We start from the raw sequence: 24,181 nt of genomic DNA, 5'->3' as shown, positions 1-24,181 counted from the left end.
CCGATTCCGGTCTCCGTCTGGAGTTCACAGATGCAGATCATCAGTTGTTTGTTTCCACAGTATCCGCTCTTGAGCCCTCCTCCTTGGTCTGCAAGATAGTGGGTAGCTGTCCGATGCGGAGAGAGCTTCGCGACCTTCTGCAAGGCAGCCTCGTTGGCGTGCCTGCCAAGATCGTCAGCGTCGATTTTTTGGGACGTGGCTACTACTACCAGGTGGATTTCGAGTCCCCCCAGGCAGCTCAGACGGTGCTGGCTCGGAGCCCCATTGCCCTCCGCTCATCTCGGGCGTTCCTGGCGCGATGGACTCACGGTTTCGACCCCGCTTCTGACCCGCTAGCACGCGCGACAGGTTTCCCCATCACTATCTGCTTTCCTGGACTCCGCAGGGAGTACTTGCCCCTCTTGTCATCCATTGGCAAGGCGTTCGGGCAGGTGGTGGAGACGCCTCAGACAGCGGCTTCAGTAATAGCTCGGGCAGCAGGACTCCCGGCCATTCGTGTTGTGGTTCCGTCACCAGAGTCCCTCCCGAAGACGATCCTCCTCCCTTGTCTTTCTGGAGGACATCTGATACAGCGCGTGGAGTATTCGAGCCTCCCCGGCCAGTGCTACATCTGTCGGGAGATGGGCCACCTCGCACGCGCTGTCCCCGCAAGGGGGTTCATCCTTCACGCTCTGCCGCCTCTGGACACCCTTCAGGAGGCCCGAGGGGTGGCCATCCGCCTCAGAGACCGGACATCCCTGGCTCGTCTCAGCAGACGCCATCATCTGACGAGCAGGCCCCAGCGGAGGATGCCGCGCAGACCCAGGAGGCTGCGGATGGCAGGAGGTTCGCCGGCGGAAACGCCCGGCCCGCAGGGACCATTGCAGACGCCAGCAGGCAGCACAGGTTGGCGGACAGGCACCTACCCGCACTTATGCTCCAGTCAGGGATAGGCGGCCAGCAGCAGGTCCCACCCCGATGGACAAGGATTCAGTCTCAGTGCCCGTTGAGGCCGCCGGTGGAGCCCTCCACGTGGAGACCCCACTCCCGACTCCCCCCGCGGGGGGGCCCGCCCCCTCCATGGAGCAGATCCCTGAGGATCCCGGGCCGCACTCTGCGACCCCCGGCCCCTCTTCCCCTCACTCAAAGAGCACTCCTTCCTCTCCCCCCCTCTCCCCCCCCCAGCCCCCCCCTCCCGCCTCCCCCGACGGCCCCCCCTGACACCTCTCCTCTGGCAGATGCCTCTCCATCCTCTCCTTGCTCTCCCCCCTCCTCTCCGCGAGCCACCATCCCTCCCTCGGCCTCTCCAGGATACTCCTCTAGACCACCCAACACTGCCCCGGGGCAGCGCAGCTGGGTAGGCCAGAGTTCAGTTCAGCGCCTTTTCCACCGCCACTCTGGGCAGGTGGAGATGGGTCCTAGCTTCGCCCGCCACAGAGTTCTCTCCAGCCTCCCCTGGGGGGCCCCCGCGAGTGATGGGGCTCCCAGTGGATTATGGATTTTTCAGGTGTCTCCAGCTGGATGCTGGCCCGTTCGAGACACTGGTCGCGCCCTTGCGAGTTTGCGTGGTGTGCCATCCCTCTCGTTCTCCTTCAGTGGTGAGCAGCATGGTGGCCTTCTCCTTTCCTCTCAGTGTTGCCCCAGACACAGCATGGGATTGCAACTCTGTAGAGGAAGTTTTGCGTGATCAGATACTGGAGTTTTCTCACCACTTCAGTGACTTGGGGCTCACGGACTTATTGCAGACCCGATTACACTCAGCCCGCATGAGCTTGTTTGGTATAGGAGATTGGCGGGCGGATCCGGTCCACACCTCAGTTGAGGCGGTGTTACTGATTCTCCTCCACGCCGCCCCGAGGATGCAGCCTACCTTTAGATACATATATGCAGAGGATTGGTCTCACGCCTATGCCCTGGACAGGGCGAAGGTGAAGTGGGGCTGGACACAGAGACATGTCACCCTCTTTTTGGAGAGACTCCGCACCCGGATAGACAGTGACTATTCTCCCTCCAAGCCGGCACCCAAGACTCACAGAGTGGAGGGCAACTCATCCGGGCCGGCTGAGAGGGGTGAGCCAGTGGCGGCTGCTTCACTTGCCATAGCTCATCCATGAGGATCCTCTCATGGAACATCCAGGGTCTTGGTGGACCTCGTTGCTACATTGGTCGGGGCAGACTTCGCCAGGAGATCCAGAGGGCTCTTGTTGGAGGACCCATAGATATCCTTTTCATCCAGGAGCACCACCTTTCTGCCGGGCGTACCCGCACCTGCGGGAAGATCTTGCGGCAGGAGTCACACTTTTTGGTCACCGGCATATGGCTCCCAGGGGAACCAGGGTGGAGTATGCATCTCAATCAGCGAGCAGCTTCTGTCCGAGGTTGTGGATTCTGGCACTCTGGTCCAGGGTCGAGCGCAGTGGATCATCCTTCAGGTTGGGGAAGACCGCATTGGCTTCCTCAACTTCTACGCCCCTAATGGGGCGACCGGGAGAGCTGAGTTCTGGAGCACCATTAGGCAGTCCCTCCCCATGGCAGACCATTGGTGCCTAGGGGGGGATTGCAACATGCTGGAGGATGCAGAGGACAGGATGGGGGGCAGCCAGGAGACCATTCATGGCCGGAGCTCGCTGCCTGGGAGGAACTAGTGCTGCATGTGAGAGGCCAGGATCCGTGGACTCTCTCGGAGTTTGGCAGGTTGTAGGGGAGTTTATCTTTCTCGCGCTCGGATAGACAGGCCACAGGAGTTAACCTTTCCCGCATCGACAGGTTTTACATTGATGAGTGGGCTTGCGATAGAGGTGGCACTGTGGGTATACTTGCAGGCTCCTCGTTTTCAGACCACTTTCCAGTGCTTCTCCAGATCGAGGACCCTACGAGAGGAGAGCGAGGCCAGAGCGTCCGGATTCCAGATTGTCTCATAGAGGAGCCCGAGATTGCGACCAGAGTTGAGCAGGTCTGGCAGGAGCTTCAGTTTAGGAGAGGATCGGCAGCCAGCGATCTTGACAGGGGTCTGCAGGAGATCAGTAGGATGCTCAGACAGGCTGCCCTGGACCGTCTCGAGGCTTTCAGAGAGCAGGAGAGGAGCCTGCGGAGGAGTCTAGCTTCCCTTCAGAGACTTCAGGAGAGGGATCCTACGAGCCCTTGGATTTCAGAGCAGATGGAGTCAGCTCGCACAGAGATCAGATCCATCGAGGAGAGGAGGGTGGAATTCCGATTCCATGCTTGGGCTTCTTTTTGGACACAGGCTGGAGACAGAGTGACTCGAGATTTCTTTGAGGCGATGGGGCCTCGCTTCAGACGAGAGGGTCTCGGGCGTCTTCGGCAGGCTGATGGCCAGGTAGTGGTGGATCCCCCCAGGGTTCGGGCGATCGCCACAGATTTTTACAGGGATCTGCTCTCTGCTCAGCCAGCAGATGACAGGGTGAGAGAGGCTCGGGAGGCAGTCTGGAGCTTCACGAGACCGGTTGTGCCGGCCCATTTGCAGCACTCCCTTCTCTCCCCCTTCTCGGATACGGAACTGGAGGCGGCTCTTCAGGCACTTCCTCGGGGCAAATGCCCAGGAGAGGACGGTCTCTCAGTTTCTTCCAGAGGTACTGGGGTCTCTTGCATAGGGGTTTCAGACTGGCATTCCAGGAGATCATGGAGTCGGGAGACATGCCGGACAGCATGGCAGAGGGGTTGATCCACTTGATCCCCAAAGAGGGAGGAGACAGACTGGAGATTAGACAGTGGAGACCGATCACCTTGCTAGGCACGGCCTACAAGGTCCTAGCTAAGGCGATCAGCAGGCGGCTTCAGCCTCACCTTCCGGACATCATCCACTCCACGCAGACAGGCTTCATCCAGGATAGGAGCATCCTGGATAACATCTTCTCTTTCTGGGAGGCTACGGCTTTGGCTAGATTTCGGCAGGAGGATCTGGCAGTGCTCCTTCTCGACTTCGAGAAGGCATATGATCGGGTGGACTGGGCCTTCTTGGAAGGCACTATGGAGAGGATGGGCTTCCCCCCTCAGTGGATCCGTGGGGTCTCTGCACTCTACACATCGGCTCACAGTCAGGTGCTGATACAGGGCGTGCGCGGAGAGAGGTTCCAGCTCTTCCCCCCTCAGTGGATCCGTGGGGTCTCTGCACTCTACACATCGGCTCACAGTCAGGTGCTGATACAGGGCGTGCACGGAGAGAGGTTCCAGCTCTCGCGCTCGGTGCGGCAGGGGTGCCCCTTGGCGCCCTTTGCATCAGGTGGATCTTTACAGAGCAGCGATCCAGAGGAGTGGGCCTTGGCTTCGAGGAGCGTTTTGCAGCTAGCCTTCTGAGGGCCTGGGAGCATCTGAGGCCGTCACTCTTCCAGACTCCCCCGGGCACCGATGAGGAGCGCCTGAGGCAGCCATTGATCTGGAACCCCTTGATCCGACTTCCCAGTGGTCATATGGTTGGATCGCGATCTCACGTGTCGTGGGGCCCGTTGAGCTCCGGCCCAGCCCAGTCCCTAGACGACTGGATATGTTTTCAGCAACTGCCTCTAGAGGTTCAGGAGAGGAGACTCAGCGGGATGAGGGGCAAAGAGTTGATGAGGCAGGACATTGAGGCGGCCATCCCCCGGGAGTGGCGGACTCCAGTACAGGACCCTCCACCTCCACAGTGGATGGGCGTCTTTACTCGGCATGAGATCCTTCTAGCGGTCTGCGGCTCAGCAGAGAGAGTCGCCCCACTCACTTTCGAGGTGGGAGAGGGAGGCCAGCTTCAGAGGACCCGACTAGATTTGGATGAGTTCCAGGGTTGTATCTTTCAGAGGGTGCGGGTGGTCGGCTTTCATCAGAGACAGTGGCATGTAGACCCCTCACCGGCCTCGATAGGGGAGGACTATTCTTGGAGATTATGGGCTTGGGACAGCAGGCCTCTTATTCGCCTTCAGTGGGATCCAGGCGAGTGGCTTTGGCGAGATCCCTACTCGGCCCCTACCAGCCCAGGCACCCCCTTTTTTCAGTACACAGCGAGGCTGGGGCGGCGGATCCAGAGGCACAGGATAGCGGGCACCCCGGCGGCGGTCGAGAATTGGCGGCGACAGGGGCTCTCCCCTGCCTTCCTTAGGGACTTCTGGCAGCGCCTTTGGGCCAGCTTCCGGCCCCGGAAGGTGACGCTTTTTCTCTGGCTTACAGCGCATAGAGGACTGGCTGTGGGGGCTTGGCTAGCTTTTGGCAGACACCCAGCGTCCTGCCCGCGGTGCGGCCATGCACAGGAGTCGCAACGGCACTGCTTATGGGATTGCCCACACGCACAGCAGGTCTGGCAGCGCGCTCTCCGGATGGTTTTTGCAGGCTCGCCAGGTGAGATGATGGTGACGTGGGGGTGCGGTGGCTTGGGCCACGGACAGCGGCCCGGCCCTTGGATACGAGGACGTCCCTGGCAGTGTGACCATCCAGGTCTCTGACAGGGCGATGGCGGTGGTTCCCACGCCAACCTTCTCTTCGGCAGTCTCCCAGGAGGGGGACGGGCACAGATGGGAGATGATCAGCAGCATGACAGCTTGGCACATATGGAGAGCCCGATGTAGGGAGGCCATAGACCGCCAGGCGACTCCATCGGCGGAGGTCATACAGGCCCTCTGGGTGGACATCATTCACACCTTGAGAGGACACTCGGGGGAAACTTCAGGGCGACTCGGATCGCATGAGAGGTCGCCGCAAGGCGTTCCTCCGCACTTGGCAGCCTGGCCCTTTCCTCATCGCGAGGGGCGAGGATGTCACTTGGCACTACAGGCCTCCAATTTGGCTCTTCTCACCTCCCGCATGTATTACTAGGTAGCCCCCCCCAGAGAGCGGCCAGCCACGGGGGTGGAGCTCCGGTGTTCACTATGTTTATTATCCCTCCTTGTGAGGTGAGCTTTGTAGCCTTATGGCGTTTTCTCATTAACTAATAGAAGGATCGTTTTTCCCAAAAAAAAAAAAAGTACAACCACAAAGACCACAGCCACCTGCTGTGAAAGGAGCACCCACTTGCAAGGGAGGAGTTGCCTGGCTGCAGCGTGGAGGAACCGGCCGATTTGAATGGGCAGCCGCTTGTAGATGGTGGGGCGGCCCTGCTGAAGAACAGGCACAGCCTGTGAAGTATGCAACCGCCTATAGATGGTGGGCAGCCGCCTGTAGATGGGGGGGGGCAGCCCTGCTGTAAAACAGGCGCAGCCACCAGTATGAGAGGCAGTCGCCTATTGGAGAAGGGAGCGCAGCCTGTCAGCAGCCGGGTACAGCAGTACAGAAGGAGCCGTTTGCTCGTGTACATGCGCAGCCTGAAGGAGCGAAGAGATGAACGCTCGATTCTCCACAAAGGGTGAAAAACGATTGTTGCTGATGATCCACGATGGAGGTGGAGGCTTTAATTTGTAAGGTTGAAGTGGAGTAATATCATAGTGATTTGGCTGGCCCCCCCACGATTGCATGTGGGTGGCCAGTTCTATGGGGTGTGGGTAGGTGACCATGCACCCACCCCCACACACACACTTAAGTGGGGCTCCCCACCTTGGCCCCTAAGTGGGTGCCCACTTTTAAGTGAGTGTGAACCAATGACCTTAAGTGAGTGTGAACCAATGACCTTATAAAACAAAGGTTAAAAATATGAAATATTAAAATAACATGTGCAATATACTTACCACCTGTTCACATGCACCAAAACTCGTCAGAAGACAGAGCAGACTTCACGACTCACTAGCAGGCGTCCCCGCTCAGTAAGTAACACGTCAAGCAGGCAAACGCAAAAATACAAGTCATGTAAAAACACTTTCAAACATGCAAAACATGAGTGCAAGTGCAAATAGTATCATGGACATATCTCTCGTTCATGGAACAAGTACAAAATATCTGTCGGCACAAAAATGGCACGATGTAAAACATAAAAACCTGGTCTTCCTATGGAGTGACAGTCCCATAGGTAAGACACAGTTCCAGGCACGAGTCTCCCTATGGTGTGACAGTCCCATAGACAAAACACGGCACGAATACTGGCTCTTCCATGGCGTGACAATCCCATGGGTCGAACACAGTCCAAGTCATACACGGGTGGCACCGGTCTGGCTTCCGTCCATACGACACCATCTTGCTAACACATGGGTGGCACCAGTCTGGCTCCCGTCCATGTCAGCAAAATACTGGCCTCTTCACATGAGACACCGGCCTCGCCTCAAGTGAACGAGACACAAAAACTAGAGATGGACCAAATGGTGGGCCAATTGGTGACAACAACTAGGAAATGTTCATTATCAAGGTAGCCCTGGATATAGATGCGCAACTTCCCTATTAAAGGGGTAACCTGCACCTCTTTACCAATAAATGCAGCTTCGGCTTCAATCTGAGGTCCCATGTTCTCAACCTCAATACCCAATGCAACTGCCGTTTGCATAGAGATGAAGTTATCGGTTGCACAGTCATCAAACATGAATAAGGCGGGTTGATCCTTGATTTGCCCCCAAGCCTTGCAAACCATTCGCTCTTTTGCATCATGACTTGTATTTCCTTGCACATCAGGAACTGCATGTACATTAGCTTTGGTCTGCTTGTCCTCGTGCTTTGGTTTGCGATCTGGGCATTGTCGAAACATGTGGTCTTTGCTACCACAAGAAAAGCATTTTCCATCTTTGGCATATTGCTCTCTTTGCTCCGGGGTTAAGCCGAATTTGTTCTTCCTTGGGCCCTGATCTTTAGATGTGTTATTTTCAGCTTTACCACCCTTGTAGGTCTCCCGGAAGTTCTTTTTAGGTGGCTGTCCACCCTTTTGCAGATTTTGGGACAGCCTTGTCTTTCCCCTTTGAACCTCCTTGATCCTGCTTAATCTTGAGCACCAATTGCTCCGTAGCAAGAGCAGAAGCTGTGAGCTGTTGCAAAGTATGTTTCGGGTGCAATTCAATGCCCGATCGATATGCTGGTTGCAGTCCAGAACGAAACTTCCTCTTTCTTTCATCCTCTGTGATTTGCATAACGGGAGTTACTTCCAGCAACACTTTCCAGAATTTATTAACATACTGTTGCACGCTTTCATTATCTCTTTGTTCTAGCCTGTCCCACTTTTGAGTGAGTGTTTGCTCCGCATTTGGTGGCAAAAACTGAGCATAGAATCTGTCTTTAAATTCCTTCCAAGTGGAGATGGGATCCTTGGTGATCTTTTCAATGAGCAACAGTCCCTTTCAAAAACATGCTAGCATGGCGTACCTTCGACTTTTCAGTAAAGTCCTCATCGCTAAAAGCAATGTCGAACTGTGCCACAAATGCTAACACTTTAGAAGCATCATGTTCACCATGAAAGACATCACACTTAACAGATTTGTCACCTGCTTTGAATTCCTTGAGCTTTCTGGCATGAGGCTCATGGTCTTCTCTTTTTCTTTTCCCCTTATCCAACGGGGCAGCCCTATCTGCATGGGCTCCATGGGCCGTCATAGAAGTTTCATGAGGCACGGTGGCATGTGCTCCACGAACTTGAAACTCAGATGCATGTGACTTACCTGCATATGGCAATGTCTCTCCATGAGACAACTCAGAAGGCAAAAATTTTTCTAGCAGCAGACCTGTCACCCTTACCAAGAGATACATGTCTTGAATGCATGTGACTTTCATGCCCTCCATGAGCACTGGCATACATATATCTGTCAGGCTTAGTGCCTTGTGGAGAAGATGCATGTCAAGAGGTGACTGTCACCTCTTCCTTTTGCATAAAAGATTTCAGCCTTTGAGATGCGGGATCTCCATGCTTTAGGCGAGGTGGATTTCTGAATTTCAGCTCTCCGTCATCCCCCTCTTTGATATCACCTTTGCGGAGGAGGTAGGCAAGTGCCAACTCCCTTGGCTTCTTGCCCACTTCCCGTGCCATGGACTCAAAAGTTACATCTACCGTTGCATCAGCCTTCCTGGCTTCAATAGCACTTTGCACATGGGGATCTTCATGCAAAAACTTTAACTCTTGCTCTTGTGCCTGCAAAAGTTTTCTCATATGTTCCATTTCAGCCCTCATTGCATCGGCTCTTGTTCAAGCATGACTGTCTTTCCTGGAGACATTTGACCCTTTGATTCACTATCCTTAACCCTTTCAAGGGGCTTGTGTCTTCCTCGCAGGGCATTAGACCCACGAGAGGCACTAGATGGACCCCTCGAATGCCTTGGCTGTCCATTGTGTTTAAAGTGTGCTAAAAGCGGGATGTCCAGTACACAAGTTCGTTTCCCCACTAGGAAGAGGGAAACAACCGTGCTCTGATACCAATGAAACCAATCCCGTCAAGTGGGAAGACTCCGTCGGACACCCACACGCTTAATAGCACAACTTTAAAACCACAATTTGAAATGGACAACTTAATTCAACTTGAAATTGAAATGAAATGAAATGGAAAGATGGACACCAGCACTGGGGCCGGAACGGGCCGACCCCCCCCTCAATATATGATATATTTACTGGGAGTATTTAACAAATACAATGCTCCATGGGTTCCAAGAACAAGATGATATCCATGTACATATGAATACAGTACCAAACAAATAGGCTCGAAGTCGCCGTTCGAAGTAGATGCTCGAAGCAGAACGACCACTAGCGTGGTCCAATCTCTACGGTCCTGTGCTTTCACTGGACTCCGCGGAGAGCGCCTCACTGGTGTTCCGAGACCACGCACAAACAGGCGCTCTCGTACTAACGCCTGGCTCTCCCGATCTCAGCACCTTTGGACCGAGGTTCTCCAATAGAGCTTGGACTACTCGGCACCGAACGGGTGTTGCCGTGGAGAGAGTCCCTTATCAGATTTAACACACGGTACTTTATTTAAATCTGAAAATTCACTTACTTGTGGTTGGCAGATAGAGGACCAATACCCGTGGTATTTGTGTAGAAGGTGTAGCCACCCAGGAGATGTGAAGTCCTCTTGTAGCCGCCAGTGGAGAAGACATGCAACCTCTTTCAAAGAAGGAAATAGAGAGGCAGCCTTAGGAGAGGTAACACCTTGCTGAAGAAGCAGCCACCTTGTTGAGATGGCACAGTCGCCTCGTAGAGAACTTAGTGCAGCCACCAAGATAAGTACAACTGCAAAGACCACAGCCACATGTTGTGAAAGAAGGAGCACCCACTTGCAAGGGAGGAGTTGCCTGGCTGCAGCGTGGAGGAACCGGCCAATTTGAATGGGCAGACGCCTGTAGATGGTGGGCGGCCCTGCTGAAGAACAGGCACAGCCTGTGAAGTATGCAACCGCCTATAGATGGTGGGCAGCCGCCTGTAGATGGGGGGGGGCAGCCATGCTGTAAAACAGGCGCAGCCACCAGTATGAGAGGCAGTCACCTATTGGAGAAGGGAGCGCAGCCTGTCAGGAGCCGGGTACAGCAGTACAGAAGGAGCCGTTTGCTCGTGTACATGCGCAGCCTGAAGGAGCGAAGAGATGAACGCTCGATTCTCCACGAAGGGTGAAAAACGATTGTTGCTGATGATCCACGATGGAGGTGGAGGCTTTAATTTGTAAGGTTGAAGTGGAGTAATATCATAGTGATTTGGCTGGCCCCCCCACAATTGCATGTGGGTGGCCAGTTCTATGGGGTGTGGGTAGGTGACCTTGCACCCACCCCCACACACACACTTAAGTGGGGCTCCCCACCTTGGCCCCTAAGTGGGTGCCCAAAGGGGGTGCCCACTTTTAAGTGAGTGTGAACCAATGACCTTATAAAACAAAGGTTAAAAATATGAAATATTAAAATAACATGTGCAATATACTTACCACCTGTTCACATGCACCAAAACTCGTCAGAAGACAGAGCAGACTTCACGACTCACTGGCAGGCGTCCCCGCTCAGTAAGTAACACGTCAAGCAGGCAAACACAAAAATACAAGTCATGCGAAAACACTTTCAAACATGCAAAACATGAGTGCATGTGCAAATAGTATCATGGACATATCTCCCGTTCATGGAACAAGTACAAAATATCTGTCGGCACAAAAATGGCACGACGTAAAACATAAAAACCTGGTCTTCCTATGGAGTGACAGTCCCATAGGTAAGACACAGTTCCAGGCACGAGTCTCCCTATGGTGTGAAAGTCCCATAGGCAAAACACGGCACGAATACTGGCTCTTCCATGGCGTGACAATCCCATGGGTCAAACACAGTCCAGGTCATACACGGGTGGCACCGGTCTAGCTCCCACCATCCTGCTAACACACGGATGGCACCAGTCTGGCTCCCGTCCATGTCAGCAAAATATTGGCCTCTTCACATGAGACACTGGCCTGGCCTCACGTGAACGAGAAAAAAAAACTGGAGATGGACCAAATGGTGGGCCAATTGGTGACACTCTCTATATCCCAATAACTAACCTTGGCCACCCTTTTTTTTAGGCTCTTGGCCGGTCATCAGGCGTCCACACTTGGACGCCCGCCCATCCATACTTGGGTGCCCGCCCGTTAGTATATCCCTAACTCTGCTCGTCAATTAGCCTGCCTAGTTCCAAGCTTCCCCAAGCCTCGAAACTAGTCTTACGTGCGTGTAGCACACGGTAGATACACACTGTGCACATGACAGAACTGCAGATTTTTCTTGGCATGTTGAGGTTCTACCGACAGTATGTGAAGGACTACGCGAAGATCGCAGTCCCGTTGACTGACCAGTTACGGTCAAAAACTAAAAACATTAGTTGGGGGGAAGCCCAACAAAAGAGCTTTGATAAGCTCAAGGTGACCGTAGCAGCTGCACCTGTTTTGACTATTGTCGATCCAAATGAGCCATTTGTCTTGGAAACAGAAGCTAGTGATGAGGCCATTGGGGCCGTACTTATGCAAAGGGGACGCTATAGTTCATGCACTGAAAAAGTGGAGATACTATTTATATGCTCCTTTTGAGATCCAGACGGACCATGAAAGTCTGAAATGGCTTTCAAGTCAAAATGAACTGAAGGGTAGAAAAGTATCGGTGGGCGGAGATTCTACAGGAGTTTGACCTTCATATACGTTACCAAAAAGGTAAGTATAACGTGGTGGCAGATGCACTTAGTCGCATGCCACAGATTAATGAACTTGGTTTCACGGTCTTCAAGAATGATTTCTTGGAGTCACTACGTGGTTTATGTGAGCACGATCCATCTTTTACAGAGGTCTGGCGCGCTATACGCGTACGCACTTCTTCACAGACGCGACCACCTCCCTCGTTGGCACGGATTGCTAGTTCGGAGAGACTAGCCGAAGGTGCAACGGGAAGGGAAGCGAGAGAATTATTCCCTGCGGGAACCTGTGCCTAAACCATCCCGGATTATCCCTCCACTGCCGGGACAGAGGTGTTCGTTTGATAAATAAAATAAATAAAAATTCCTGGCTGGCTGCCTGTGGGCTGGCCGCCTATGGGCTAGCCGCCGGCTGCGCTGGCCTGGCTGGCCGCCCACTGGGCTGGCCGCTGGTTCCCTCCACACAAGAGACAGCCGCCATTACAAGCTTCACTAGGCAGGCCGCCGGTTCCCTCACACAGTCGACAGCACCAAACAGCCGCCTCTCTCTCTCTCTTCACAGATGACCTCTTCTTTCGCAGACAAGCTCCAAAGCAAAAAAGCAATGGAGAGCTTGGGTGTGTGCAACGGGAAGAGAGAGAGAGAGAGAGAGAGAGAGAGAGAGAGAGAGAGAGAGAGAGAGAGAGAGAGAGAGAACCCTTCCTTCCAGCTATGGCCGCCTCCCTCCACACAGTCAATTGTACCCTGTAGAGAGATAAGGATAAGATTTTTTATTGAATGGTTGAAAACCATGTAACACCACTACGAGCGCTACCACAAGAGGGGACGACCTCTGGCTCACCACCCAGCCACCACAGAGGAAGAATGAGGATTGCCCCTCATCCCCCAGGCTATATAGTGTGTGGCTTGCCGTCCACACTAGCCTGGCCGCCCATGACTCCGCATGGGCGTCCTCTCCCACTGAACCCTGGATGGCCCCGTCCGCAGCCATCCGGTCTGCCGCCGTCGGTCACAGACGTTACAGCCTACGTGACAACAGCCGTAGCCACAAGCTCTCCCCAAAGTGGCCAAGGCAGATCACGATGCTCCAACATCGTCCTTACCATCTCCACCACAGTCCGGTTCTTCCGCTCAACCACTCCATTCTCTGAAGGCGAACATGTATTGGCTAGCTCCCGCTTGATGCCATGTTCTGCACAAAACCGCACAAACGCATTAGAAGAGAACTCTCCTCCTTTGTCAACCCGAAGAGTCTTTATCTGTAATCCAGACTCCTTCTCCACCATAACATGCCACTCCTTGAATTGAGCAAAAGCTTGGTCCTTCTCGGAAAGGAAATAAACCCAAGTGAATATGCTACAATCATCAAACAGCAGCATAAAATACAAAGAACCTCTCAAGGATGGGGTCTGCATAGATCCACACAGGTCAGTGTGTACCAACTCCAAAGGTTTCGAAGCCTGCTTGGAAGCCTACTTCGGAAAAGAGTCCCTGCTTGCTACCAACATCTGGCAAGCCATGCACCCACGAGAGGAATACTCCCCCCCTTACCATTGGGAATGATCTCCATCCTACCCTCACTATGAATCGGTATAGTGGAATTGTCGCCAATGAAAATGTGACCTGACTGCTGTTTAAGATCCTGTAAGAACTCGCGGGAAGGAGTCATGTGCCTGGAAGCACCACTATCAAGAATCCACTCCCGAGTATCCCTGGCGGTGAAGCCAACTGCCTCCTCGGTCGAAGAAGATGAAGCATCTATGTCCAAAATCTCCAAGTGCACAAAGGCTGGAGTCTTTGCAATTGAAGCTGAAGAATCAACACTCTTCTCGGTATTCCTCTTAGGACACTTTCTCCAATAGTAGCCTTTCTCACCACAATCGTTACAGTCCACTCAGCCTTCAGTTTCTCACGGTCTGAATCGGGCTTCTTCTCAAAAGACTTCTCCGATGAAGACTTTCCTTTGCCCTTCTTGTTATTATGGCCTTTCGACCACTGGCCAGTCAAGGCCTCGGAACCTCCGCCCTGTGGAGGGTTTGTAAAACGGTCCAAGACCATAGGCACAAGCTCCTCCCACGTGATGGTGCTGAGCCTGCCACTGGTGATTGAGGAGGAGTAAAATGCTGAGTACTGAGAGGGCAAATGGGACGACAATGTGATAGCTATGTCCTCTGAAGATATCTCTTTCCCTGCCAGAAGAACCTCCTGTTGGAGAGCTTGCAACTTGTTGATATGCTCCCGCATCGTTGACGACTTTGCAGGATTCAACACCCGCATCTCCACTTCCAAGGAGATCCGCTTCATGGGTGATACCATGTTATACAGAGAAGCCAAATGCTGCCAAATCCCTTTGGCCAGCGTCATATGCTTTATATGATTAATCACCTGTGGTGTGCAATTTAGGAAGATGAAAAAACGGACACGGGCATCGACACGATCCCATAACTGTGCGTGAGCCTCCCGTTCCTTCTGTATAGAGGGTAACTCCCCGTCTTCCAACTCCGACTGTGGAACACCAACTACAATGAAATGAGCCAAGTCATAAGACTCTAAAACGGACTCCATCATTACCTTTCATATGCCGTAGTTGTTTCTGTCCAACTGTCGGTCCACCGAGAACGTGGGGAAGGAATCTTCACGTGCTTCTCCGCCATCTCAAGCAAGTCTGCCATCTCAAGGGTTCACAAGGTCTTGTGAAGGGAGGGTGGCTGGGAAAAAAGAAAAAGAGGCTGTAAATAATATGCAAGGTGCTGTCCAACGGTGATAGCCACCTTCTACCTGATCTGTAAGTCCCGAACAGCCCAAGCAATCTCAAATCAGCACCTCAAATCAGCAAACCCTCGAGGTCCCACTGTTTCCAAGCTTCAAGCTACCTGGGGCTCTAATACCATGTCAAAATGCACAGCGGAAATGAAGACAACTGCTGTAGAGAGCAAAATGCAGATGAGAGAGGGAGAAGCTGTGTAACTCTGCTATATATATACAAGAAAATCCCGAATGATACAATGGCAAGTGTGGGGGGCAGAGGCCATTTTATATGGCCCCAAGCTGCTGGTCGGCTAGCCCAAAACAGGACGACAGCAGCATATATGCTCACGACTAGCACAACTTGCTCACGACCAGCAAAAAGCAAGTCGGCCACTGTTGCACAGCAGGTCAGGTAGCAAAGGGATCAGTCAGCCAGCACCTGATACAGCCGACAGCCCTCCCACACCCAGAAAAATGGGAAAAAATACATGGAAAGTCAGGAAAAATGGGGGAACACCCAAACTGGGTGGGCACACCCACAACAGAGAGGCCCTGGTGTAATGTACAGACAAGAGATGACTGCTAACATAATTATGGTGGGCTGTGCCACCTTGTACAACGGATTTGGACCCCTCCACCTCCTCTCCCCCATTCTTCTCCACCTCTTTGCACTTTCCCTTCTCCTAGAAGCTGCGCCTAACTCTCCTTGGCTCACTTCCCTTTTTCTGCTGTGGGCACCTGCTGTACCTGCTAAAACCCTAACAGTACCTTCTGTGGCACCTGTTGTACCTACTAAGACCCTAACAGTATCTGCTGTACCTTCTGTACGGGCTGTACCTGCTGTGGGCACCTGCTGTACCTGTTGAGACCCTAATAGTATCTGCTGTGCGGACTGTACCTGCTGAAACCCTAACAATACCTGATGTACCTTCTGTACCAACAGTACCAGCTATACCTGCTGTGTACCTGCAACGGTCCAGGTCAAAGGCCTCACTCTAGGCGAGGTTGAGGACGATTGGGCTTTCTAAGCCTCTTCTCCCCTTCATCATTTTGTATAAGTCAAGGGTTCTCTGCCTGGGTTGTCCCCCAAAATCTAATTATTTTTTATGTCTTTTGATATGTTGTAAAGCCTTGATGCTATAAAAGGCAAAGATGTATTCTTATCCCAGCTAGGAATCGCGCGCAAGGGGTGTAAAGCAATAATCTCATCTTCGGTCATAAGCTGATTGAGGGAATAGCATGGCATAGGAGGAGTGCATGGCTAGCTCGCCTCTTTGCAATGATATGATGGAGTTGAAGGTTGGTTGCTTCTTTTGCGTTTGGGTCACACCATCTCTGCTCCAAGGAGGGGGGGTGTTGGAATAGTCGGAGTTTCAGTGGTATGAAAGGTTTAGGTGGTTTAGGTCTTTTGGTGTGAACACATTAGGTGTGAACCACCTCTTATTAAGGGACAAAAGATAGTGCTCCCTAGTGCCTATAAAAGCATTGTACATAGTGGAAGTCTTATGCATATAATTCATTCATCATTGTGTTGTGCAATCTTGCTCTCTTGTGTGATGTCCCATCTCTCTCTCTCTCTCTCTCTCTCTCTCTCTCTCTCTCTCTCTCTCTCTCTCTATGCTCCCACACGCCATGGCTTGATCTCTCCACATCTCTTTCCACTCTCACTCCTCTTGGGCCTGGCACCATAAATTCCAATAATTAGGACTCTGATCATGCCTTGTCTGACCTTAAGCATTACAAGTGTATGGTGGGCTCTGGCAGCATGCAACACCAGGGCTTGTGTAAGGTGCCAAGCATAGTGTTGGTCTAGCAGCCAGCCTTAGCGTGACACTTTTGGCAGAAAAAATTACACAGCAAGCACTACCAAACCATTCTCAATGAAACACTTTCAGCAGATAAAATAACCAAGTAAGAAAGCATACCCTCCCAACAGCTCAAATAACTGCGGGTACAATTCTCCATTTGTAAGGGCTTGGAGTCTCGTTGAAGCTACATGTATTGCTTTGAGAGCCACCATAAGCCGCATGTCTAATTTTTTTAGAGTAGCTTTCATCTTATCAAGCACAACAGGATCACCACCCTTAGCATTAAGGTTGTGTAATTGCTTGCATTTCTGGTCAAAGGCCATCTGAATAAGTTCTCCTGCCTGAACAATAAATCATGAGGCCTCAGCATTCCACACCTTCAGAGGAGTAGGATAAATGATGCTTGAGTTGTTACAGAGAAAGACCAATCAACATTTTGTAAACTAGCAAATATACATGTGTGTGCATCTGAACATACAAATAGTTCACACACACACACAAACGTGCACGCGCACATACATATATGTATGTATGCAAGTAGGTGCTTATGTATGTATGCAAACATGCACGTGCGTATGGTGAATGTATATATGCATGCATACATATAAACATAGATATATATACACATACATTTGTATATGTACATGTATGTGTGTGTGTGTGTGTGTGTGTAGTATGAACATACATATATGTGTCCTAAGTGTATACATAGATACATACACGTGCGTGCGTGCGTGTGTGTGTGTGTGTGTGAGAGAGAGAGAGAGAGAGATGCACACACACATATGTATGTGAGTGTATACATATGCACAGAGATGCACACATATGTATGTGAGTGTATACATATGTGCATATGTATACACTCACATACATATGTGTGTGTGCATCTCTCTCTCTCTCTCTCACACACACACACACATATGTATGTAAGTGTATACATACATGCATATGCATATGCATATGTATACACTTACATACATATGTGTGTTCATCTCTCTCTCTCTCTCTCTCACACACACACACACATATGTATGTGTATGTGTATGTGTGTGTGTGTGAGTGAGAGAGAGAGATGAACACACATATGTATATGTGTGAGTGTGTGTGTGTGTGTGTGTGTGTGAGAGAGAGAGAGAGAGAGAGAGAGAGAGAGATGAACACACATATGAATATAAGTGTATACATACATGCATACACATATGTAAGTGTACACACACATACACACATATGTATGTGTGTGTGTGTGTGTGTGTGTGAGTGAGAGAGATATGAACACACATATACATACACATATGTATATGTGTGTGTGTGTGTGTGAGAGAGAGAGAGAGAGAGAGAGATGAACACACACATATGTATATAAGTGTATACATACATGCATACGCATATGTAAGTGTACACATACACACATATACAGAGAAGAATACAAAAGCACATGCTCGCAGTACTGCACACAACCATAAACATTCAAAACTTGACAAAAAACAGATTACATTCCTGACTTCACAAAGCTTCAAACCAACTCTACATGCTATGATAGACACCCTTACTGATATGAACACTGCTCTAGAGTAAGCGGAGGTTTATATATAAATGACCACCTTCCTTTTGATCGATTCTTGCAGGTCACAATGACAACTACACTCTTATTTAATCCAAACAATGACATAATGGCAGTACAATATACCTTAAGGGTACAAGGCAACGGAAAAGAGGCCCACCTTCACTTCATCATAGAGCTTCTTCTCCCATGCAGACAGCCGCTCCAAAGTTGAAGCATGGCTGCCAGCCATGCCACATTCTGATACATCATTGTGTTCAAATGCATCACTCATCGGAGAAGATGTTTTCTGAAACCAGTGAGACGTGATTGCATTGAAAACCTTGGACGAGTCTGCAAAAACAACTAAGTAATGAAAATCGATCTCGCAACCCTGAGTTTCAGAGTGCAGGCAAAAAAATACCTTTCAAGCTAGAGATTCTTGAGTGATAATGCATCTGTGTTTCCAACATCCTGGACACATCCCCACCGCTTTTGCATGCTCTTGCAAACTGGTCATCAATGTGCCTCACAGCCTCCGTTAGGTTCCTTTCCTTCAGAGTGGTGACAAAAGAAAGATCTTTCTCCGGCTTTTCCTTTCCATCCTTCTCTGCGACCACCATGTCTTTGTGCACAGTTGACACCACGACCACCTGATCCTTCTGCACACTATCACTGACAGATCCATCTTCGTCGATCTTTGTATCAGAAAATCCGACCTTTTCCTCTGAAACGACCCTCTTCTCAATTTCCTTGGTCACAATCTCCTCAACTTTGTCCCTGTCATCGTGCCCTGTCTCATCTTCCTTGTGTTCTACCTCTTCTAATTCAGGCATCCCCTCTTCTTCTCGAGCTTCTTCATATTCAAGTATGTCTTCATCTTCACCAACCCGCTTCATTCGTCTCTGCTCTTGGAGATGATAGGGGATAAGTGGAGGAGTAAAAATGTCGAGCGAAAACCATGAAGAATCTGTGAGAAGAGAGGATGGTGGTGGGGGGCTGTATGCCATGAGGGCATCATCCGGGTCATCTCTTGTAGGGGAGTAATAGGGTGGGGAAAATTCACTGCCCCTATCAGGGGACGCCATGTAAGGTAGAGGGGTGTCCATGATGTCTGCTGGGGGGCTGGTATCATGGAGAAAGGGAGAAGGGGGACTAGATGGTGAGAAGGGAGATGGATCGGTGGGTAATCGTAATGGAGAGAGTGGGGGACTCACAGATATGGCAGGGGGAGGGGTTGAAGGTGGGTTAGGGTTAAGATTGTGGTTAGAGGGACTGGATGGAAGTGGGGAAAGAGTAGAAGCAGGAGATCTTGAAGGCGGGGGAGGGGACAAGCCTCCTGCAGTAGGTGACAAAGGTTGACGTAGTGCTAAAATGGGGGTACTGGGAGTTCTAGGGGATGACTCTACATCAGAGATTTCTCCTTCTGCGAAACGCCTGAGTGCCAACCCAACATTTCTGAGGCTCTGTATATATGCAATGTGCGCAATTGCAAAATCCTGCCTGTGATTCATGGCACTTTGTATCAGCAACCGTCGTTCCTTGCATTTCCTCACCATATCATCTGAAGTATCCACCAAAAGTCTAGAGGTGGTACAACCCATCACTTAAATATGACACAGCAGACTTCCTTGCCCTTCAGAAAACTTTCATAAAATTACTGTGAACATCATCAGACTACATTGAAACTACTGTTCAGCGTGGCCATTTGAGCGATTGTCATGTATACAGAGAGTAAAACCTTGGCAAAGGTCTCTAGACATCTACAAGCGTACAAGTATGCCTTAGTTCAATTTTGGAAGTTGTTTACCCTTTCAGTCCTCAAAAGCCAACCAATTTACCGCAATTTCAACTCCAGACGAGACAAAAATTCCATCATTAGCCTACATCAATGAACCATTTTCGCCTCCATCTTGAACCCAAACAGGAGATGGGCACTCTAAAACTATCATTCACTAATAAACGCAAAATTCTGGGAGAACTCTTCTAAGTCATCCCACTGATTCTGAAATGGAAGGAAAGGAGCAGAAACTGATAACTTACAGATCCAAAAGCAGCTGTTAGATGGCGAAGAAGAGGAGGAAGATCGCCTGCTTCATTGCATAGCCCAGATGAAGGTCGCGCCGAGTTTCCCTTCAGCAACAGCAAGGGTGCGCAGGCAAAAGAAAACGCGTGGACTATATGAAAAAGATATGGTAGAATTCAAATGGGTTGCAATTTCGATGAGAGAATGAGAGGGTTATGGATGGGTACGAGGTAGCAGGCGATCAGAACAAGGTCGTCTCTTTCAGAATTGAAGGGTTTTGCTTACAAGGCCGCAAAAGGCCTGAGAAAGGCGATGGGAGCTTTGTGATGAGGAAAACGCGCTGTTGAAGGTAAAGGGCTCTCTCTCTCTCTCTCTCCCCCTGTTGGTGGTGGCAGCGTGTCCTGGGCTTTTTAGGCACGTGCGATCCCACCGCGCCAAAACTGCATTTTGCCACCTCCACCTACACACTCGGGATTCTAAGAGACACGTGGCACAATCTCCCCGGGCTTCAAGATTCCATATCGCATCATTGATCATCAGTATAAATAGATCAATTTTAATTTTTTTCTCGAAAAGCATAACAGATTGACAAATGCAAGTCGCCGAATAAATAAAGTAAATGGCATATTATGGCAAATATATGTATCATTTATTGAATAATGAAAGTCATCCATTACTATTACTATTGAATAAATAAAGTAAACTAGTGGGCTGTGCTCCACTGCCACGGTGGCAAAACTACATCAAGAATAGTGAGAATAATAGTGTAGAGATAGCTTTGCTAGCAAGCTCGCAGCTACTCCACCATTTTCATGTGTGTGGTGTCTGAGACTCTCATCCTTATAAAAAGCATCAGCATTTTCCAACACTCGCCTTCTAACACCAGCACTAGCAAGTTACTCCTCTTCCTTGTGAACGCAAGTTCGAGTCTCGGCTCAACCCCCCCCCCTTCTCTTCACACGATCAGGTGTGCGATTAAAATAATGAAATGAAACCCTCTCGCAATTTTTATTTTTTAAGTCTCCTTCTAAACTCTAAGTTCTAACTTCCTCAAGGCCTCAAACTTCAAAATTCAAAGGCCAAATTGCAATCCCTTATCCCTAGAGTACATAAATTATTCAGATGCATACTCACTAGTGTGGATGTGAACATACTCTAGAAACGATGATGCAAATTTTTGCATGAGAACGTCACACACAATTTAACATTCACTTGTTTTTTGGAATTAAAACAAAAGCACATATTCCCCTTAATAACTTATTTGCAATAGTAAATGTAAAACATCAAAACTATCAAAAAACAATTTAAAGCGTGAGGCTATAGGTAAGCCTTGCAATGAAAAAGAGAGCACAGCAATGAGAGGGTTAATGTGTGCTCTTGAAGGTATAGGAGGGTTTTTTTAGATTGTGAGGCATTATTTTGCAAGCCCTGCTTTCTACACACTTTGGTCTTCTTGAAAGATTATAAGAAATGGTTTCGTTTAAGTGCCAAATACCAAGCACATTGTCATAGCACAAAGCATAGGACAAGTTCATGTACGTAAAAACTTTTGGCAAAAGCCTTTCATAAATCAAATACACTTTTTTTCCATTGTCTCCGTGTGTATCTATGTATATTATTGTTTCACCTCGAGTGGAGCTTTTACTAATAAGATAGAATTGTTCAAAATAAAATAAGCAATTGTTTTCCACCCTTTTCAATGTTTTCAACTTGCTTATAGTACAAGATGACTAATGTCCCTAATGAGTGACGACATTTAGTGTCAACCAAGCCTACCATATAGAAAATAAGGGCCAAGGAAGCTGTGTGTTTGGAGGGTTTTCTTGGCTTACAAAAGTAGTCATGAGAGTTGAAAATACGATTTAATATACATAAGAGTATAGTAATAAAGCATTCCTCCTACATACAACATGTCTTACACTATTAACTTATGAAGTTGTGTCCATAAGAGTTGAACCTCTAAGATGGAGGCTATAGTAAGGCCTTAAGGACACCCTCTCAATTTGTTTCATTGGATTACATAAACCCTCATTTTTTTACTAAATAGGAATCTCACTCCTTCAGCTTTTTGTCTTACGTAAAAAAATGTAAAATGATCCTCACATCCATTACACTATGCTTCTTCTCTTAAGATAAGGTTAGGTGTTTCTCACTCTCATGGATGAGGGAAGCACTATGTGCGATGCATTTAATTTTTCTTTTAAGTGTCTCTATAAAAAAAAGCCTAGCTCATTACTCCATGATATCAGTATGTTATGACTTTACATGGTCGTAATCACTCCTCTCATGAGTCAAACTTATGCTTTATGAAATACAAGCAAGTTGGTAGAAATCATTATCATTTGCACACAAAAAAGGAAAAAGTAAAAGCATCAATACCAACCTTTCATTAAACTCAAAGCAATGCAAACTCTAGAATCAAGCAATGTCAAATACCCAACCAACCTATCGTTGAAAACTATGAAATACTATAAAGAAAAAACTTCAAAGAGCATGAAAGAATCTTCCAAAGAGGGGCTCTAGTGCTAATAGTTTTTAATGAGAAGTGTATGTAGATGTATCTCATTTCATAAACAAATTTTTAGATGATGAGGCAAGATAAGTGTAGAGACTCGATGGAGGCTATTTGAGTTCGTGCATGAGTTGTCTTAAACATAAATAAAATGGAAAAGAATTTGATTTGTGCTCTAAAATGTGTAAGGGCACAATGAACATAAAAAAATAGAAAAATGGAAAGCTAATGGAGTCCCTATCTCCCAAGCATAAAAAGGAAAGCAAAAGGAACCCCCCTCTTCCAAACATTAAAAAAAGAAAGAAAGCTAAAGGAGTCTCTCTCCCAAAACAAAGAGAGAGTACAAATGCAAGTTAGAAAAAGAGCCAACAAAAGGAGGATATTTGGAAAGAAAAAGGTCAAACATTATCATTAACAATATGAACCAAAAGAACTCAGTCTATACTTGGATTCACAAAATGTGTTTTACTAAACCATTTTTTAGATGCCTCTTGGCTAAGATTAAAAATATCTCCATGTAAGAAGTACATTAGTTGAAGGTCTTGCATTAATAGTCTTTGTTAGCCTAATTTTGTGCTAAATACTTGAGAGAGACTCAGTGCTAAGGCATCTAATCAAAAAGAAAAGTCAAACAAATAAGCATAAATTCATTGACGTTTATTTGTTATACTCTTGGAAATTGAGCCAAGAGTGTACTCTGTAAATCACAAAAATGCATAAACATCCCTTTTTAATGAAACTAGTGGCATGACCCGTCCCTGGACGGCCGGGCAAGAGTAATCTTGCATATATAAAAACAAAAGGCTCGTCCTTGTCGATCGCCAATTAGTACAGTGGAGAGAGGTTGTTCCCCAAGATTCCCAAGGTCATGGGTTCAAGTCCTCATTGCCCAAGATTCCCTAGGTCATGGGTTCAAGTCCTCATTACGCAAGTGGTGGCATGCATGAGTGTGTATGTTGTGTTGCACTTTCTAATTCCAGCCAATTCTATAAAAAAACACTCGTCCTTGGAGGGTGAGTAGAGATAAGCCATATATTTGAAGCCCATGATGGGCCTCATGGTCCTCAACTTGCCAACCTATATATAAACACACCATGCTTGCCATACATATCCATGTAGAAGCTCCTAAAGCACTTATGTTTCTTTGAATAAAGCACCAAACTTGGCATATAATATACATCTAGCATTCTAACCCAATAAAATGTTGACAATCTTAACACACCTGAACACGGCTTTAAAACAATCTTCAGGCAACTAGATTATCTCTCCTTGGAAGCCTATACTCCTCGTCTCCATCTAGCAAAATATATTCAATATAAAATCATTAGCTATTGAAGATATAATTTCCAAAGAAAAAAAGAAGGAAAGGATAAAGCCTTACAAAACTCATTTGGTGGATCAATATTTGAGGGGGCGAATGGCATTTGAACAGACTTGTAGATGGCAAATCGAAAAATTCTGTATTGTCCAGTGCCTATACATCGAAAACCTAACTTATCAGGCTTTTCATAGTCCACAAACATTACATGTACATGAAGTTAATCCGCAATCTTAGATTGTAAATTCCAAGGAGCCCAAATCTCTTGTTGTAAGTGTCTTGACCATACAAACTCTGTTAATC

General features: G+C 48.7%; 1 protein-coding gene across 2 annotated transcripts in view; it reads right to left on the bottom strand.

Moving 5' to 3' along the window:
* Positions 1-20,448, bottom strand: part of LOC147605557 (protein ROLLING AND ERECT LEAF 2-like) — a 41,643-nt gene extending 21,195 nt beyond the window's left edge. The window contains exons 1-4 of one of the 2 annotated variants that reach the window (XM_086792994.1): positions 20,066-20,448; positions 18,447-19,785; positions 18,204-18,376; positions 16,600-16,823 (exon numbers count right to left, since the gene is read on the bottom strand). In XM_086792994.1, the coding sequence (XP_086649120.1) occupies positions 16,600-16,823; positions 18,204-18,376; positions 18,447-19,626 (1,577 nt within the window). In that variant the 5' untranslated portion in view covers positions 19,627-19,785; positions 20,066-20,448. The remainder of the gene's footprint in view (positions 1-16,599; positions 16,824-18,203; positions 18,377-18,446; positions 19,786-20,065) is intronic. The other variant, XM_086792995.1, reaches the window with a different exon arrangement.
* Between the last annotated feature and the right edge of the window lie 3,733 nt (positions 20,449-24,181).

Source organism: Cibotium barometz, chromosome 59, assembly GCF_041138505.1.
Source record: "Cibotium barometz isolate CiBa-2024 chromosome 59, ASM4113850v1, whole genome shotgun sequence".
Taxonomy (NCBI): Eukaryota; Viridiplantae; Streptophyta; class Polypodiopsida; order Cyatheales; family Cibotiaceae; genus Cibotium; species Cibotium barometz.
The sequence above is the reverse complement of the archived record's forward strand: the minus strand, read 5'-3'. Positions and strand labels throughout refer to the sequence as shown.